The 18,500-nt window shown below is 48.4% G+C and overlaps 1 protein-coding gene across 31 annotated transcripts in view; it reads right to left on the bottom strand.

The window, feature by feature from the left end:
• The window catches only part of rims2a (regulating synaptic membrane exocytosis 2a), a 113,578-nt gene that overhangs the window by 39,839 nt on the left and 55,239 nt on the right, over positions 1–18,500 (bottom strand). For 15 of the 31 annotated variants that reach the window (XM_062565283.1, XM_062565304.1, XM_062565287.1 and 12 more), the window contains 11 exons: positions 10,990–11,201; positions 9,617–9,736; positions 8,537–8,636; positions 8,302–8,425; positions 7,535–7,581; positions 7,280–7,392; positions 6,464–6,511; positions 4,105–4,235; positions 3,508–3,700; positions 3,058–3,211; positions 1,427–1,495 (listed from right to left, as the gene is read on the bottom strand). In XM_062565283.1, the coding sequence (XP_062421267.1) occupies positions 1,427–1,495; positions 3,058–3,211; positions 3,508–3,700; positions 4,105–4,235; positions 6,464–6,511; positions 7,280–7,392; positions 7,535–7,581; positions 8,302–8,425; positions 8,537–8,636; positions 9,617–9,736; positions 10,990–11,201 (1,311 nt within the window). Of the gene's footprint in view, positions 1–1,426; positions 1,496–3,057; positions 3,212–3,507; positions 3,701–4,104; positions 4,236–6,463; positions 6,512–7,279; positions 7,393–7,534; positions 7,582–8,301; positions 8,426–8,536; positions 8,637–9,616; positions 9,737–10,989; positions 11,202–11,442; positions 11,511–18,500 lie in introns of all 31 variants that reach the window. The other 16 variants (XM_062565293.1, XM_062565297.1, XM_037452991.2 and 13 more) reach the window with 6 other exon arrangements.

Raw genomic sequence — 18,500 nt, 5'->3', positions numbered from 1 at the left:
ATAAGGAATTTATCTGCAAATTCACAGAGGCTCCTGGAGCAGCAGAGCAATCAAACAGCGCGCTGATCTATTCTTCCTCTTGAGATGCTGCCTGACGCATGAGTACAGCCGGTCCGTTAAGCTCATCTAAAGAGAACTTTTACTGAGGATTAACAGGATGGAACTGGAGGAGCGGAGCGACATCGGAGCAGAAGGAGAGGAGGGACGAGCCTGAGGGTCAAAGCAAATCCAATTGTACTGTACAAAATGTTATCATGTGACTTTTCCAGAGCATCGAAAGAGTCCAACGACAGGAGTGATTTTGAAAAGTTCAACCCGCGGCTGCAGTTCAGTATAATGAAACATGGTCCTCCGATTATTCAGAATAACTAGGTCATGATTCCTGGAAAGAGGCGTTGCTGTTGCGGTTTTTCAAATGTAATGTGAGTGTTTTATTATATAGGAGAGAAAGCAGAAACCGCAATCTCCAAAATCAGCAAAACTGCCTCAATTGAAAAAAACAGTTGATTTTGGGCTGAATTGTCCCTTTAACGCAGAGGCTGCGTAAAGAGGAAGGTGTGCCCAGAGCTGAACAAAGCGCTATGACCTTCCCTGTGAACGAAGTGGGGGCGCCCGCCTGGCGTGGTGAGGCACTGAGGGGCTGATGAGAATGCTAAAGAGGCTTCATTGAGAGGGGGATTTCCTTCCCTCGCATCATCGGCGAGGGCAGGCCTTCGCCACGGCAACGGAATCTATTGGCTTCTCACGCTCCGACGCATCTTCTGCTCTCTTCGTCCCTGTGGCCGTGCATCTGCTCACGGGAATGTGAGCTACGGCCAGGAGCTAAATCAACAGCGCAGGCAGCCGTCTCCATCCGAGATTTACCAACAGCTTTCCAGCCAATAAGGTCTCCAAGCGAATAAGAGAGAGAGAGAAAAAAGCGATGGCTTCAATTGAAAGAGCATAGCACCTAATTATCTTTTGAATTAGAAAAAAAAAAAAAACCCTCTGAGTCTGTATGTTTTTCCGCCTCTTTCAGCGTGGTTTCCAGGTCGGTATGGTGTGTGGGCCTGTATGAAGTGCGTTTTGTCTGCACTTCTCCTCCTGGGACGTGCAGCGGGGGCGTGCTGCTGGAGCCTCGGTGAGCTCAGCACAACCGCAGCGCTCCCTCGCCGTGCTGCAGCATTTCACCCGGGCTAATGTCCTATATAACAGTAGCGGAAGCTCTTCAGGCCAAGGAGCCATTTGACGGGTGGTGGCATGTGGGCGGTGAGGTTAAAATAAAACGTACATATTGAAGATGGCCAGGTGAAGCAGCTCAATAAACATCTGAGACTCGGTTTGTCCCTCTGCTTCAGACTGGTTCACGTTGCTTCTCAGATTTCCTTCCCAGCCACTCAGGAGTTGATATGACCTTAAGATATATATATATATATATATATATTACCTGTTATTACCCCTACACCATCTTCACAATCGTAGTCGGAGATCTCGCTGTCACTTATCCTCTGGGATCCTTTGAGATAGAGAGATAGAGAGAAACATTAGAGAATACTAGAGACATTTTTTTATTCCCTTCATCTATTTTGCAATTTTTTTATATTGTCTCCCTAAGACGTATCCCGTCGTCATGTCAAATTATGCATCAGCTGAAACAAATTCCGCCGCATTTCACAACAAAAATAACAGCAGATCTGTCTTCATCTGATCCGTGGCTCTTTGAGGCGATGCATTCAATCACTCATCGTTTGCATGTGAAGGTGATGTGGCATTACAGCTACTTCTTCATCTTCTCCAGAAGCCTTTTAGTCCTTCCCTGTCCCCTCTCTTTAAAGTATGAGCCCCCCCAACACACACACACACACACTGTTCAGTCAACTTAAATCAACTGGCCCAGTGTGCTCTATCAGACATGACAAGTGCTGCACTCTGGCAGCGCCGCTCCGAAACCTCTCATCTCAGTCGGCTGCAGACTTTTTACAGCTGTCAGCTCTTTCACCTCACACTTACACAAATGGCCAGAAAATCATCCTGGTGGGGGTGGGGGTGGGGGGCTAAAGTGTGTAGCAGGAGCAGTACAGTGAGGCGGTGCTGCGTGACGCGGACTACAGTACAGCCTTCTGGAGGCCGCTCACTAGAACAGTGAGGGACGGGGCACACAATGAGCTTTTTGTCAGGGTTTGTTGAGAGAAAATACGACCCCAGCTAAACGATGTGATAACAATGCATGATTAATAACCATCCATTCATTCCTTTTTCTATGAAACTGTTTTAAGTATCGCACAAAACCAAGAAAACAGTCACGCCACACGGACACAAGCAAAGAAGAACGGGCTGTAGAGTCAGCTCTCTGGTAAAAATAAGCCACTACAGAGGAAAGGCAAGATCTCCTGTACGGGCAGATCTCCTGTACGGACAGATCTCCTGTAGGGGCAGATCTCCTGTAGGGGCAGATCTCCTGTACGGACAGATCTCCTGTACGGGCAGATCTTCTGGGTTTTTAGCACTTCACGTTTTACAGGACCACGGTTTCCGGGTTGGGACGGTGAGGTAGTTCGGAGGTGAGCACACAGAGAGGGAGAGACCACTGCCTCCTTAATCTCGGTTTCCCTGGAGCGTGCATGTGTCGGCTACCGCCAACCAAGCGCTGTACGAATGTACGCCAGCGTCCCCCCCCCCTTCATCCATGTGGGACAGCAGAGACATACACCCTTCACAGGGAATGGAGAGGGTTCAGAGAATCAGGGCACGAGGACGCATCCTTGCAGAGGAGAACACTGAGATGCTCCATAGGGCAGCACCGCCTGCTAGCCTGGGGGGAAAGCGGGGGAGGGGGGGGCCTTTACCTGAGTTGTGTGAATATGAGCCTGAGTCTGTAAAAGCAGAAGCAGTGAGGTTGACGTGACACGCACGATAGACACACACAATGCATCAACGACCAAGTCCGTTAAGTGAGCCTTAACTAGTGAATAAGATTCTCAATTGCTCACAGAAAATAAAAAGAAGGAGGAAATCTTGCAAAATAATGTCAATCATAGAATAAAGTTATTTTACAGCGGATACAGTCTGTGTACGCACTCTGGAGCCGCCGCGTGGGACTCTCTCCGTGGAGCTGCCTGCGCTGTGTGTTGGGGGAGGCACGTGGGAGGGGGATGGAGGACACATCGTGGGTCTGTAGCTTGTACCAGTGCGGCTCGTCGTCCAGGAGAGCCGTCTCAAGCTCAATGAGGATCTGACAGGGGAACAGGAAACAGTCCACGTGAACGTTGTTTTTTTTTTTTTTTTAATCCTGAAATTACAGCAACACATCTCTTGCGGTCAGTGACGATCCAAAACAATCCCTTCCCTCTTTACTGAACGGTTTTACACAGTAAATCAAAACACCGAAGCTCATGCTCCGCGTTTGACAAGGACTGGACCCCCACAACCATGTAAGGGGCTTCATCGAGGGCTTGAGCCCATTGGAGAGGATTAGCTGAGATACTGAGTCAGTGAGTGTCCGTGATGGGTGGGGTTCGGTGTTCTTACCTCTCCCAGGAACTCGCTCTCCTCTTCCCTCACCCTGGCCTGGTCCCACAATGTGATCTCCAGCATTCGCTCCCGAAACTCCCGCCGGTGCACCGGCGAATACATAAAGGTCTGGTTCCATTTGGGCTCTAAGGATTTCTTTACCGTTTTTGTTCTCCTCTTGCTTTTGTCGCTGGAGGAACAATAATTCAAACTGTTTTTATTTACAACCATGATAGGGGAGAGCCACGAATACAACAGATCAATAACACGACACAGCACAGAGCACATCACCGAGGCATGCTGATGATGGCAATGACATGGCAAGGTGAGGAAAAGGTCCACTTCCTGAAATTCTAATCGGTGCACAGGAAGGAACTGCTTGAAATTGGACACATCCACTTACATGCCTAAAGGCTAATCTGATGCTAACCGGTTAAATAACATTGCAACATGACCATGTGACATCACAACCCACAAGACCACAAGAACAAAGCTCCATTTTCTCACACACATAACAACTCGGCTTGGTCCATAAATGTTAAATTACTTTCTGAACAGAATGAATTGAAGTGATATTAAACGAGTAGGTAGAATGGTAACTGTTTCTACTCCTACCTTCTATCAGGGAGGAAGTAGATTTTGACGTAAGGGTTCCTGGGCCTGCCGTCTTCCCTGGCTGGCAGGTCTTTGGCGCCCAGGATGGTGACAATTAGCTGATGGCCCACTTTGTCATACCACAGTTTGACCTGCAGGGGCAGAGCAGAGACAGTCTGCTGAGGGGCCAGCAGGAATAAAGCCACACAGAGGGACTAATGCGGGAGAAGACAACTGCATGGGACTAGAAGTAGAGCTACTACAGGAGCATTTGCATCTTTTATTGGGAACTAGATGATTCCAGCCAGGTGTTTTTTTTTTACTACAGCACAGAGTCTTCTCCTGTATTTACCATTAAGGGAAGAGGGGGAATATGTCTATCGGCAAAAATGATTTCAGGCCACATGCTTGGCGGCACAATTGATCACAGTTTAATAAATTAGTCCAGATTATTTGAAGTGGGGTTGTATGAGTAATTTCCATAATAACCTTCTGTAAGTGGTGTACTACATGGGAGTTAGATGGGTCTTTCTAAACTGCTTTGCTCCCGTTCTGGGACTCCAAACTGGGGCTTTCAGCCCACCATGTACTGTGTTACAGTGTTACACTGACTATACAACCACTTTAAAATAATTCTTTTGAGTGTTCATAAGCAATATCAACGTTAATATGGTATGATGATGCTAAAAATGTATTTATGATATGTTAGGGCTTTGTCCTCTAATGAAAATGTGTGTTTTTGTCTTCCATTACTATCAGTGTTGTAAAATGGATTTGCTTATGTTAGTGATTAAAAACTCCCCTTGGAGGGATGAATACATCTAATCGAATGGAAGTGAATGCATTCGACCCAAATGTAATTTGCACTGAAGTGAATTGAAGAGAAATGCTTTAGGCAAGAGCCTCTAAAGTTAACAGTGCGCTCTGTTGAAATGTTACCGTCTACTAGTGATGATGCTGGCTCTAATAATGTTTAATAGCCATTGATATGGAGAAATCAATCATGCTGTCGCGAGAGAAATTGAAGAGAGTTCACACTAAAAGGGAAGTATGGACGCCCAAAAGAAAACACTTAGAAGAAGAAAAAACTCCAACTGAGGCCTCACAGAAAGTACATGGAATGAGAAATAAAACTTCTAAGCTTATGTCCATACTTCTTTCAAAATGTGATATTATGGAAAGAGTCTGTGCCATTTCAAAAACAACTGCCAACTGTACGTGCAGCAAAGCGAAAAAAAGAGCATTCAAAAGAAGTCATCTATGCAAAAACAAATTGTACCAAGTAATCTCAAAACTTGTAGCCCACCAAAACATACTGCAAAGTACAGAATGCACAGAGTGCTCCGTCTGTTAATCGTACAATGTTTATGGGAATATATATATATATAATATCTGGAATCATTGTGATTATATTATGAGTAAACTATGGCTTTAATATGCATCCATCTAATAATGAATGAACTAAAACATAAAATAACTAATAAAAAAAACGCTGATAAAAAATAAAAAGTTATTGACCTTAATTCAAACGCCATATCATGTCTTTTGACTCCCCATTCAATTTGCATAGTAACAATATTCTTCCATCCAATCCGGTTTCATGCTTCTTGTATGGTCAGGTTAAACAACATATTGTGACGGTGTCAAAGTAGGAGGGTTAACCTTCATGCTAGCTTAACCACGAATACAGATTCACACAAAGTGAATATACTGCGTGTTACTAACCAAAACCAGACTTCTTAGCGATGCTACAGGTGACTATTAAAAAGCGCCTCGTAGCGAGGCCCAACCTTCAAAGCATTGTTCACTTTGTTATTTGCGAGGTACAATTTGCTTGGACTATCATCTGGACGGGATATTTTGTTTTTTCAAACACAGGACAGGGAACTTTCTGTCTCTCCCTGCAACATGAAACTGCAGACCCATCCACTACAAGCTGCTAATTAACAAAACTCCCCAAGATGAGTGCAGGGTTAAGCAGGACTGGGTCATGTCGGTAGAAACAGGAAGCAACAAAGTCCTTTGTCCTGAGAAAGTTCAGGGAGACACCCTCCTGCATTGCCACAGATACAGAAAAGTATGACACAGGGTCGTGGTCAATTACTGGTGTCAAATCAGGCAATGAAAGAGTGTCTCTTTAAACCTGTGAGGATTAGTCCAGCATGCAGAACCTAGGAGGAATGAGGTGAAGGGTTAAAATGAGATAGTGACTCTCATCGTAATGGGCATACCAAGAAATCAAATTGAAGAGAATGACACAATGCACTGAGAGGAAATTTTCCCGTGAATGCATTTTTTCCAAAGTATGGAAACAGAAAGTCAGCCAGTCAACAGTCAATGAGCAAAGACCAAATAATGCCCTCCAGACGGGGCCCATTACCTGGACCCTAGGGGAAAAAGGCGTTGTTCTTCTACTAAGGCTTTGGCTCTGGATAAGTAAAATTAAACAGCAAAAAAGAAAAAACAATAAAACTCCCACAAAACAATACAAATTACAATACACTCTAAACACAGCATCAACAACCGTTTCAGATGCGCCAGTCAGGCCAATGGGTTGAGCTTCTTTGCTCTTTTCTGCAGGAGCCCTTTTGAATCATCAATGCCCGCTGACGGCACCTCTTTTGCTGCTCCGGACCCCTCATCCTCGGCCCCACGGTGGGCGTCTCCGTGATGTTAAAATCCTTGTTGTGTTCGAAACCAAAACCTCCAAATATACAATCGACAACAACTAACAGGCAGCGCACATCAAACGAGGTTAATTCACTCAACGGTTTCACTAATCAGTTGGATTAGTTGGAACATCTGGGCAAAATTCAGTGCTGGTTGTAACTTGGTTGAAGCAGTGTTGATGGTATTATATCAGTCACGTTATTCTACAGTCCATTACAGTAACTGAAATCAAACTATTTCTTACAGATGTACTGGAGGTGTTACCTAGATGCTAAACTGTTTTCCCTGTTGGACCCTTTATCTCTTGCTTTAATGCAGCCCTTTACCCAATTTACCCCAGGAGGGTTTTTACACTAATGGACCACACACACAGTAACCTGATCTACGATCCGGTGCAGGGTCGGTGAAGGGCCTGTTGAGAGAAGCTGTTCGCCCAGCAGTTTGATCCAGGATTTAAGCTTACATTGCATCGCATTATGTGTGTTTACAGGAACATTTCACGTATAGTGGTGCAGAGGTCGCTTACTGAGAGCTGTCCTGACAGGTACTGGGGAGCGTCCCTCAGCATGCTGGGACTCATGGGCGACGTGACGGAGATGGACGGGCGATCCATCTTCTGAGACTCAAAAGAACTCGAACCTGAAGGGGGACGGAGACGCAGTCACATCATTCAGGTTTTAGGAACATCGAGAGATCAAAACCAGAAGGGGGAGGTTATGACATATGAACATAAAGAGGGCAAGAGAGCATGCAACATGAGAGACAGAGAGCAGCCATTTACTTGATTCCAGTTGTGCATGTGTGCTGTCTGGTATCCTCGGAATATCTCTGAAAGAAGGAGAGAGGGGGTGATTGTGGGAGACAAAAGAGAGGGAGGGGAAGGAAAGGATCAATTTGAGCTAATGCTGCCTGCACCCTCGCACTAATGACCGTAAGCACCGCATTAGTCTTCATTCACCCAGCAGCTCCCTCGGCAGCACAAAGCAGGTCAGGTGTGGGCAACTTGAGAACCAGAGGTGCCGCTGTTTGTTTTTGTTTTCTTTGAAAAACAATCGGACGTCGCCAGGCGGCGTTGTGCGGTCCGTCCGAGGCCCGAGATGACACAGTCGGATGGAGAGGGCAACGAGGTTTGAATAAACAAGACCCCGCCAAATGTTCGGAAAACCTATATTCCACTTAGATTGATCCAACACAAGTCTACATATTATGGATTACTCAAATTATTGTTAAGAATGTTAAAATACTTGTTCAGAATGCTGTGGGCATGCCAAAAAAATATATATATATATTCTAGTCTATATATCATTTAAGTTATTTTTCTTTTCCATTGTCTCAAGGACCTGGCGGTTATAGGTTATAAGCAGGTAGAGACAGATTCCTCATTACTTGTTATTAATTAAAGATAAAAAAGCATAAGAAGTAAAACAAATTCCTTGTCCCCGTCCTCCAATGCACCGGCCCCTGATCATCTATAATGACACTTCCCCCCCCAGCGGCCTGGTGAGGAGCATGCAGTGTGCGTGGCAGTGACGGGCGGGGAGCGCTCACCCTATGGGCCGTGAGACCACCAGCTCCACCTGCGGCTCAGGCTTGGATTCTAGAATGATATTGTAAACTTCTTTAAATGTGGCTCCTTGTAAAAGCTTCCCATTCCACTCCAGTACCTGGTCACCTGCAAAAAACACGCAGAAAGGAAAACATCATTATGCTCCTCTAAAACCTACTGTGTACCACGATATCCCCTTTTTGAGTTTCTAAAAGTGTGTGTTTTTGTTTTTTATACCTGGTCTGAGGTGTCCAACAGTGTCTGCTAGACTTCCTTTCCTCACTTTAGTGATAAAAGCACAAAGTCTACCAGATTCCGTCATCTTGCCTCCCACCACCTGCAGAAGCAGAGCAGTGACAGGGTTAGCACTGACATACACGTGAAGCCCACCTTGCGTTGGTGTTGTTAGAGCTGCTAACATCCTAACTCGACAGGACATAACTGAAGAGGATTGTTTTCCCCTTTAAAGTCTCCTGGTGATGTCATGATTTGAGCTTGTGCCTGTAAGGTATGAATCCTCAATAAAAGCAGGGTCAGTGGTAAAAGTGTGCACGGCTATGCTTCCCTCCCCAGGGGCCCACTCTGTGGTTGTGTGACAGTGCAGGCCTGTGGGCTGGAGGCGCACCGTACAGTCCTGAGCTGCTGTACTCCACTCGCCTCGGCTTACATGGGCATCATACAAATAAAAATCCCTCCTAATGGCAGCTGAATGCCAACATACAAAGAAGCTTAGTCTGCTAAATCAAATGGCTTTATATAACAGGGCGGCAGCCAGAGACGGAGGCTCGCACAGGAGGGGGGGGGGGGGGGAGATGGACGGAGTGGGGAGGCTGGCGGACGTAAACATGCCCTTTCACAGGGCTCACTCAATCAGTAATGATTTTTCAAGTTCAGGTATGCTCCTCCGGACTGAGGCTGCTCAGCCTGGTTTTATGTTTTTTTTTCCCACCACCTACAGGTACATGCAACAGTTAATAATAACAAATAACAAATAATTGCAGTTTTAGTTGTTTGGGCAGTGACAACGCTCACGTGTTTCCACAGAGTCGCCGAATTCACTTCATTAAAGTAATTCAGTGTGAGCCATTCGTTGATATCCATCGCGTTATAAAGTCTGGAACGCTGCGTAGCAGTCACCTGGTGTGTCGCCTTTACCCAGAAGTCCTTGGTAGGGTCAGCTGAAGCCTATTACCATCTTGTTTTGTGTCATACATGCAACAGGTATACATTTTGACACGCCATATACTGAAGCTAGCGGTGTGCGTGCACGTGCGTGCGTGCGTCATGACTTTGACACACAGTCCTGTGCGAGCTCACCTTGAGGCCGAGCAGAGCTCCTGAGTCTCGGGGCACGCTTCCGTCCTTCATGCGCTTGTTGAGGAGAATCCGCCCGATGAGGCGATCCCCGTCTTTGGACGGCTGCCACGTCACCGGGTGCTACAAGGTCAGAGCAACACACCTGCTGTCAAACAACTCGTCCGCTCCAATCGGATCACTTCAGACCAAAGCAGACAAATGTTCACAGTGAAAAGGGGGCGGGGGGGGGGGGGGGGGGGGTGGGCACAGAGGAAGTGTTTATTCACTCAGGGGATGAAATTTCACACAAACTCTGTTGCCTCATCAAGCTGTTCATTGTTTTCGTTTGGAATGGCAACATGCTGAATTATTGAAATTCAAAAAGGATCGGAGTAATATACTCGCCAGCTAATTGTGGACTGAACTGTTGATGAGGAGCTTGTGGGAAAGCGCCGGTGTGAGGGGGGGGGGGGGGGGGGGCGTGTTTCATGCAGCGCCCCATGCAGAGTAAAGCAAGCAGCCCGACACTCCTCCTCAAACCAGCACTTCATACGGGAGCAGAACACGCAGACACACAAGCACCATCCAGGGGAGTAGTGAGGAGAAAGCAGACGGCGAAAAGGGGGAAGGAGGAGGAGGTCAGCTATGATTAAAAAAAAAAAAAAAAAAAGATGGAACATCCACCGCACAGAATAACACCATAAGACACAAATAGGGTGAGATCACAGACGCGCAGTGGAAAGGGAAAAAAGAAAAACGTGTGTTTTCATTTCTTTTTTTTTTGTGCAAAACAAATCCATTCTTCCCTATTTTGTGTGCTTATACAGTCATTTTTTTTTTGCTACAGATGTGAGTGGAAAGTTGGGCAAGGGGGCGGGTTCTTTCTGCACTGGGTGCTGTGGGGTGGGGCAGCAGAGTGAGAGGGACGGGCCCGAGTAACAGGGCTTCCTGCTGCACTAAACAGGACCGCTGCAGAGCACGCACACAACAAACGGAGGAGAACCAGCATGCGACTAGGAGAGACCCACATTCCCGTGTGCCATGACAAAACAGAGAGGTTGTGTGTCAATGCTCTTTTCTTAACAACTACTGTGAGGTGTGTTGTTTCTGGCTTTGGGGAACAAAACAGCAAGAACGTACAAGTAGCAAGCAAAGAGGGTGCCCCCAAAAGAGACTTTTGCAAGGTGGAGCCAGTAGTAACCGGGAAATAAAAAAATAAAAAAACAGAACAAAAAGGAACAAAATCCCAAGAGAAATCAATTGGTACAATGTCAAATTAAATCCCCCAAAAACAAACATCTCACCTACGTACACGGAGTGACAAAGAGCAAACAAAGACTGGATGGGTAGGTCATAAATAATAATAACAAACAGCAGGCTAGATGTCTCAGTACCTTCTCACTATGGCTATGCTCCTCGTTTAGGGTAGTGCTACTGCACGTATCAACTCCCGAGTCTTTAACCTGCGGTTCGCACCATGCCAAGTCCTCTTCAAATGAGTGTCCCCCAAAGCGCACCATTTTCTTTTGCCTCTCAGATAAGGTGTGTGTCGGCTCGGACATATATGTCTGCTCAATAGTTTTTCTTTTTCCCCTTTGACTGTCCCCTACAGGTGTGGGATAAAAAAGAAAGAAAAAACAAGAAAAACAACATGCAAAGGTGTAAATAAAACAAAGGAAACATGGAATGACAAAAGACTCTGGGAGAAGGAGGGCATGGGGGGAGGGGGGGGGGGGGGGAGGGCTGGGGAGAAAGGAGAGAAACAGAGACAGGGAGAGAGAGATGGGGACGGGAGGGAGGGGGGGCAGGAGGGTGGAAGGGTCAAGGCTGGACTCCACATGTCTCACCAAAGACATTAGGGAGGCCTCGCTGCTTTGCCAAGACGCATGGTCCCACCAATGGCCGTCCAAATCACCTGTAAAGTGGAGGAGGAGGAGGGAGGGGGGAGGGGGGGGGGTGAGGGGGTGGGCGCACATACACGAGAGAGGACAGCGAGAGGGAACAGTGAGGACACGACGGACAACAATAGACCTTCACAGCCAGACAGACACACAAATATCAGGCGTAGAGTACAAGACATCCGACCGTTGGTCCCTGCAGACACACGCACGCACACACACACACACACACACACACACACACACACACACACACACAAACGCTCACATACTGCTCAGACTCTGACGCTGTGAGATTCCTGTGGAGAAAGAGAGAAGCAGCTCAGGTAACGATACACAGAGGAGCGAAAAAGATCTGACCAGGAAGGGACGGACACAAGCCGGCAGACACACGGGACATTCATTCGCCTCCTCGTCTTCGCCCCTTTGATTACACCCGGCATGTTCTCCTTCGTAAAGATGCTAACTCCACGCAGACAGGACCAGAGGTCACAAGCTCCAGGGACAGTTCCCAATATGATGAAGGTGTCAAATTGGAATTTCCCAACATCTTACTCTTTTCCGTGCATTTTGGCTCGATGTAGTTAGGAAACGTGCTGCCACGCGTTACAATACAGGGAAAATCATTTTGGAAGGAAGGGAGCTCCTTTTGCAGGATATCATTATAATCCATTAATTAATCTCGTTGGTCACAAAAAATAAAATGTGACTGCAGGTAGAGGTGCTTAAAAGAAGAATATCAACCCCGGGTAGAACGGCATAAAAGACAAAAGTACTTTTATGAAGTAAACTAACTTGACCTTACGGTAAATGCTGTGTGGATATGGACTTGTCATCCACTACTCACTTAATTGATCGCATGGAGATCTGGCTAGCGTGTCATGCGGCTGTGACAGCTGCATTGCTCTAAAGCTGCAGGCGTGTGCAACATTAACCCAACCAGGGGGAAGTATTTGTGCGACAGCAGGGCTGGTGTTGCATCTGTTACTCACTCACTCTCGTTACTGCGACATCTCCAGCTCCTCGTGTCATCTTCTTTCCTAGAGAACAATCTTTGCTGCAACTGTAAGGGGGGGGGGGGGAGGGGGGGAGCCGAGGAGATATCTAATGTGTTTAACTGGGGATTCAGAGCGCAGCGCCGCACAGCCTTAGCTGACCTCAATCCAAAGTGCACCGGGGAGAGCTTTTAAAGATGAGCTATGTTTGCAGCTTCTGTGGTAGCACCAGCGGACCTCGGCCTTAGGACACACACCAAGCCGGGCGAGTGGCCGTAATGCTTTTACACGGCCGAGGTTCCTGGGACATTTTCTTTTTTGTTCTCATTAATCCAGCCGAAAGGGTTGGAGAAGAACCCATGGCGGTTGGACTCTTAGGAGCAACAGACCAAGAGACGCAGACGTCCTATGAGACACATGTCGACTCAGTGGGAGTATTTCTTCTGGTGGGAAGCCACGCATGCCACAACTGCCCCCCCCCCCTTTTTTTTTAAGACGTTGAGACCCGATATAAAATAGTGTGGCCAAGAGGACGTAACGCAGAGGGTGTGTGAAGACAGGGAGAAATCAACGTCTGACTGAGACTGTAAACGTCAACTTACAAAGCGGGAGAAGGACATTTTAAATTGTGTTTGCTCACCCTGGTGAGATCACTCTCATGTAAAGGTCAGTTAAAGTCTAAATCATTAAAAAAAAAGTCGTGGTGTGCCGGCCCTGGTTTTTCACTTGCACAGGCCTGTGATACACTTGCTTACTTATGTGGACGTATGTGCCGCATGCATGTGGCTGCTAGTGAACCTCAGGGCCAAAGGCAAGAGAAGGTCATCAGAAAACACTGCGACCCCTGGGCCACATACATCACTTTGCCCACTCTCCACTTCCTCTGCAAAGAGCTGCACAGGCTAATGGATCTTTACAGGACCGGCCTGCTTCGAGCATTATCCGGCTGAGGAGTCAGTCTCGGGAAAGAAGGCATAATAAAATATGCTTCTGTAGGAGGGGGCGGCAGAGGAAAACAACGAGATATTTGTTTTAAGGGATCATTTAGGTTTATTAGAACTTGAGTTAGTTTCACACGTCCACAATTTCACTGTCCAGAGTAATTGTTGAAGTTACTGTTAACAACATGAAAAGCATTGAGCCATACAATGATGTCAATCTAAATTAATTTATTGAATAGTGTTTCTTGCCCAGCCAGTCATATATACAGTATCTCAACAATTCATCTGGTAAGTGAAATTTGGTTATTTGTAAAGGGTAAAAAAAAAAATTGTAACAAAATTGATTTATTTTATAACAAAGCCAGGTGGGTCGATATTTGATTTTGTATATTTTTCCTGAAAATAAACTATAAAATTGGGACCTTTTCAAAATATATTTGCAATACAATGTAAGAAATTTTATATTATCATAAAAATGTCCCATTCCTTTGAGATGCTGCTAAAATGATCCAACTCTAGTATAATTGATCTTATTTTTAAATTTTATATTTGAGATGAATATCCATATCCACACAAAGTAAAAATACCCTTCGATGACTTTTCCGTACTTTCTTCATATTCAAGTTGCAAGGTCGGTCTGAGCCAAACTACCGAGCTGTCCTTCTCGCCTTCTCTCCCTTCCTTTATCGCTGCTATCCATCTGTCAGTCAAGGGGAGCGCTAAAACGACTAACTGTGCGCACTTATGCGCTGTGATAAAACATTACGGAGGTCCCTGGACAGGCTTCGCCCTCTGCGGCCCTCTAACCAACAGCTGACAACAGCGATTACCCTCTTAGCCTCCCAGCTGCTATTCTGTCAGCGGCACAAACACCAGGGCCCAGTTTCGGCGCGGTGGGCGCTCTCCATTGGACGAGTCTCTTGCCTAATGTGGCCATGATAGTGCCAGCAGCTTAAGATGGCTTTAGCTTCATAGCAAATTTCAAGGTTACTGCGCCCAGCCTCTTTTGGCAAAGCATTATAAGCAGTGGCTCGGCACATCATTTGGGCACCGGACCCCGCTTCCTTTTTTTTTGAGGTAGCGGGAAACTCATCACGGCCGTAAATTGTGAGCATCAGCAGTCAGCAGGCCGGCCTCGCCGTTTCCGCCCGCTGACTCCGAGGCCCCCCCCCTGCAAAGTGCTGATTCAGGACGGAGGCACAGAGCAGCCAGTGCTGGAATTCACCCCCAGCAGGCTTTCCATCACTTTGACAGCTCAATAAAAACCTGTGTAAACTATTAATTGGATCATTAATTATTGATGCTGTTTTTACAACAATTGAAGGGGCGAGAGCAAGAACGAGGCTGGGGTGAAACTCCTGTGTATGTTTAAACATCGTCCCCACGCTGGGAAGGTGATACTTAAACCTCAGGCCGATCTTACAACAAGGGCTTTTACTCTGAAAAGGCCTACACCCAACAACGCTACAGACTAAAAGGCATCGCAGAAGAACAATGATAAGGATGCAACTGGTGATGTCACTACAGCCCTCTCTGCCACAGGTAGCCGGCCGGCGTTGCCTTCTCTGTCTGTTCAGCACTAATATGAGACGGCATGTCAGGGGAATCACAGGCAGAGGGACACTGCGATGAACCAGTGCCCAGGCCCATTACAGCTGGCACACCCTCGCCCCTCCAGTGTTCTCCCCCACCTCCCCTTGGCCTCCCCCTTTTCATCCCAGGCCCTCCTCCTCCCACCGGAGTGAGCCTGCACCCACGTCCCAAGGCAGTTGTGACCTCACATGTGATCATAACTGGTGTTCTTTGCTCTGCTGCTCTTTGTTTTTTTTCTCCATCGACTTTTTCAAGTTAATTGCTATTTATGCAGCCCAATACCACAAATCCCAGATTTGCCTGAGCACAGCGTGAAACACCTTCCATCCTCTGACCTGGTTCAAGGTAAGCGCCCTCCACGGTTTGCTAACCAAAGAGTGCTTGGTTTGTATGTGATAGTACAGGCAGGGCGATTCTTTGATTGTGTCAGCTTTTTAGAATCAACGGTTGGGGTAAATCACGGTCAATGTGCTGCCAAAATTGACTTGTGTGATGGCCGGTCAGATGTCCCATGTCCTAGAGTTTGGACCCTGTCCCAGCTGTTTGTCATTTAATTAAGCCTACTTGAGAGAGAGCAAACAAGGGCCCCAATGAATGTTCTGAACCTTATATTAGACTCGCTGCATGCCCCATATCACAGCAGCCATAAACTATAAGAGAATAAAGATAGCTGCATGTAATCAGCTGTCCTCTTGTGTGCTGTAGCTTAAACAGTTCAGCTCTGTCCTCTGTCTTGACTCTCTCTCCTACGCAGGCCGACCTGTGGAGGAGGCTGACAGAAGCAGACAGGAACAACAGAAACTCTGACCCTCAGAACAGACTGCTTTGTCTCCCTATTTCCGTACCACGGCCACCTGGAAACTCCCACATCAATAATGTAGCACTATCGCTGAGCCCCTTCCTTTGGTGAGGGGGACAGTTACATAATGGAGGGGACCGGCTGAATTCCTCCCCTCTCCTCCAGATTAAACATTTCTAAGCATATGGCGGCCGCTTTGGATCTGCAGCCACTGACTAAAGCAAAACTGTCTTACTGTACTTTTCCTCCGCTCAATCTTTCATTCCACCATTTGTCAAGTGCGCCTCCTCCTCCTCCTCCTCGCGTCTCTGCCTTTCGTTGCTTTTTACCATTTCCGAGGCATAGGCCTCCGTAATTACAGGTTTTGTTAGGGCTCGACCTGCCAGAGAGTCGCACACCTGACGCCGCTCTGCTCATCGCCACAGCTGCAGCTCGTCAGCTCATCCCACAGGGAGGTTAAGAAGCAGATCTGCCAGTGGCTCGCTGTGAGTTCGTGCTCTGTGTTTCCCCAGAGAGGGTTGATTGTTCTTCCCCTGTGCTCCTCTTGGAAACCCTTCCGGAATTCCCTACGCAGAGTTTTTGTTTTCCCTGTGAGTATCGTGTGAGTTTTCATTTTTTTGATTGGACTAAGAGCGCCCACGGACTAGAGAAGTTTTTGGAGTTGCCTTTTTTTTGTTTTTTCTCCCCCCTGCCAATTAAGGAGGCAGTTCTCGTTTTTTGGTTTGTTTCTCGTATTTGGTTAATTTGTGAAATAAACTACGCCGTTTTCCGGCTAAACCTAAGCTGTGTCTGGTGTCGTGCACTTGGGGTCAGAGACAATCCATAACAGTACGAACTCACCATGATGACCCCAGCCGACACAGACCGTGGCAGTTTAGAGGCTGCCCTGGAGAGACAGCTTCAGCTGACGGACAATCATACTCACCAGCTGGAGGCGGCCGCCATTGCCGTGCAGAACCTCCAGGCCCAGGTCCAGCCCCTTCAAGCTTCGGTGGAGAGCCTGACTCAGCATCAGGTGGCGTCGGCGGCCCAGCAAGCCGAGATTCTAATACAGCTACGGGCATTGACGGCGGCTCTCACCACCCAGCCGCCGAACCAGCCTCCGCCGGTGAGGGCAGTGATCCCGCCCCCGGGGGATCCCCTCCCAAGTAGCCCTGCGGAACCTGCCTCGTTACCCTGGGAACCCTGCCTTTCCAGCCCACACCCGTTCGGGGGTGACTTCGAGACTTGTGCCACCTTCATAATGCAGTGTGAGTTGGTGTTTACTCACCAACCCAGCCGCTACACCTCCGACGCTGCCCGAGTCGCATATGTGACGAACCTGCTTACCGGCCGGGCCGCCCAGTGGGCTGCCGCTTCCTGGTCCATGGGTGCCAGTTTCCGTCACTCCTACAGGGAGTTCGTGGCCGAGCTCCGCAAGATGTTCCACCATCCAGTAAGGGGTAAGGACCCCGGCGCCCGGTTGGCCAGCATCCAACAAGGCAGCGGCTCGGTGGCGGACTACTCAGTGGATTTTAGACTGGCCGCTGCAGAAAGCGGGTGGAACGACCCAGCCCTTCGGGTTGCCTTCCGAAGGGGACTCTGCGAGGCAGTGAAGGACCAGCTAGCTACACGGGAGGAGCCCGCCTCCCTCGACGACCTCGTCAGTCTCGCCATCCGCATCGATGGACGCCTTAATGAGAGAAGGCGGGAGCGAGTTCCCCGGGGACCCCTCCCTATCCCCCACATCTTCAGCACACGGGAGAGGAACCCGGTCGCCCATTCGACTTCCCCCAGTCCCGTCCGGCCTTCCACGTCACAGACAGCGACCGAGGAGGAGCCCATGCAGCTGGGACGCACGCGCATCAGCCCAGCCGAACGGGAGGCCCGATTCAGGGGAGGGCTGTGTCTCTACTGTGGCCAGAAGGGGCATCGCATCAGCGGCTGTCCCACACGGCCAAAAGATTAGGCTCACCAGGACCCCGGGAGATCCTAGTGAGCCGCCTTTCGTGTTCCCGTAGTCCTGCATCACCTAACCGGCGGGTTAGCGTCACCCTGGCTTGGGCAGATCAACGGATTACGGTAGGGGCCCTCCTCGATTCAGGGGCGGATGACTGTTTCCTGGATTTGGGTTTCGCTGTCCAGGCTAACATTCCAGTGAGGACACTGGAGAAGCCTTTGGAGGCCTTTGCACTGGACGACCGTCATCTAGCCCGCATCACCCAATGCTCCCACCCAGTCTCCCTCACTGTGGCGGGTAACCATGTAGAGACCCGCCAATTCTACCTCATCCAGTCCCCGTTGGCCCCAGTGATTCTCGGGTACCCCTGGTTCGTGCAGCACGAGCCACACATTGCCTGGTCCTCTGGGACTATTCTGGAGTGGAGCGCCTCCTGTCACGCCCAGTGCCTCCAGGCAGCTCCAAGTCCGTCACCCCGCCCGACTCCCCGTGCCCCTTCCCCGGACCTTTCCGCTGTCCCTCGGGAATATCATGATCTGGGAGAGGTTTTTAGCAAGTCTCGGGCTCAGTCTCTACCTCCACATAGGCCATACGACTGTGCAATCGACCTCCGCCCAGGGGCCCCCCTTCCCAGCAGTCGGTTGTACAGCCTGTCCATTCCTGAAAAGGCCGCCATGGATGATTACATCTCGGAGTCAGTGGCAGCAGGGCTCATTCGGCCTTCATCCTCCCCGGTGGCA

The sequence above is a fragment of the Pungitius pungitius genome, chromosome 11 (assembly GCF_949316345.1).
Source record: "Pungitius pungitius chromosome 11, fPunPun2.1, whole genome shotgun sequence".
In the NCBI taxonomy this organism is placed as follows: domain Eukaryota; kingdom Metazoa; phylum Chordata; class Actinopteri; order Perciformes; family Gasterosteidae; genus Pungitius; species Pungitius pungitius.
Note: the sequence above shows the minus strand (reverse complement) of the source record. Positions and strands in the feature narration are given on the sequence as shown.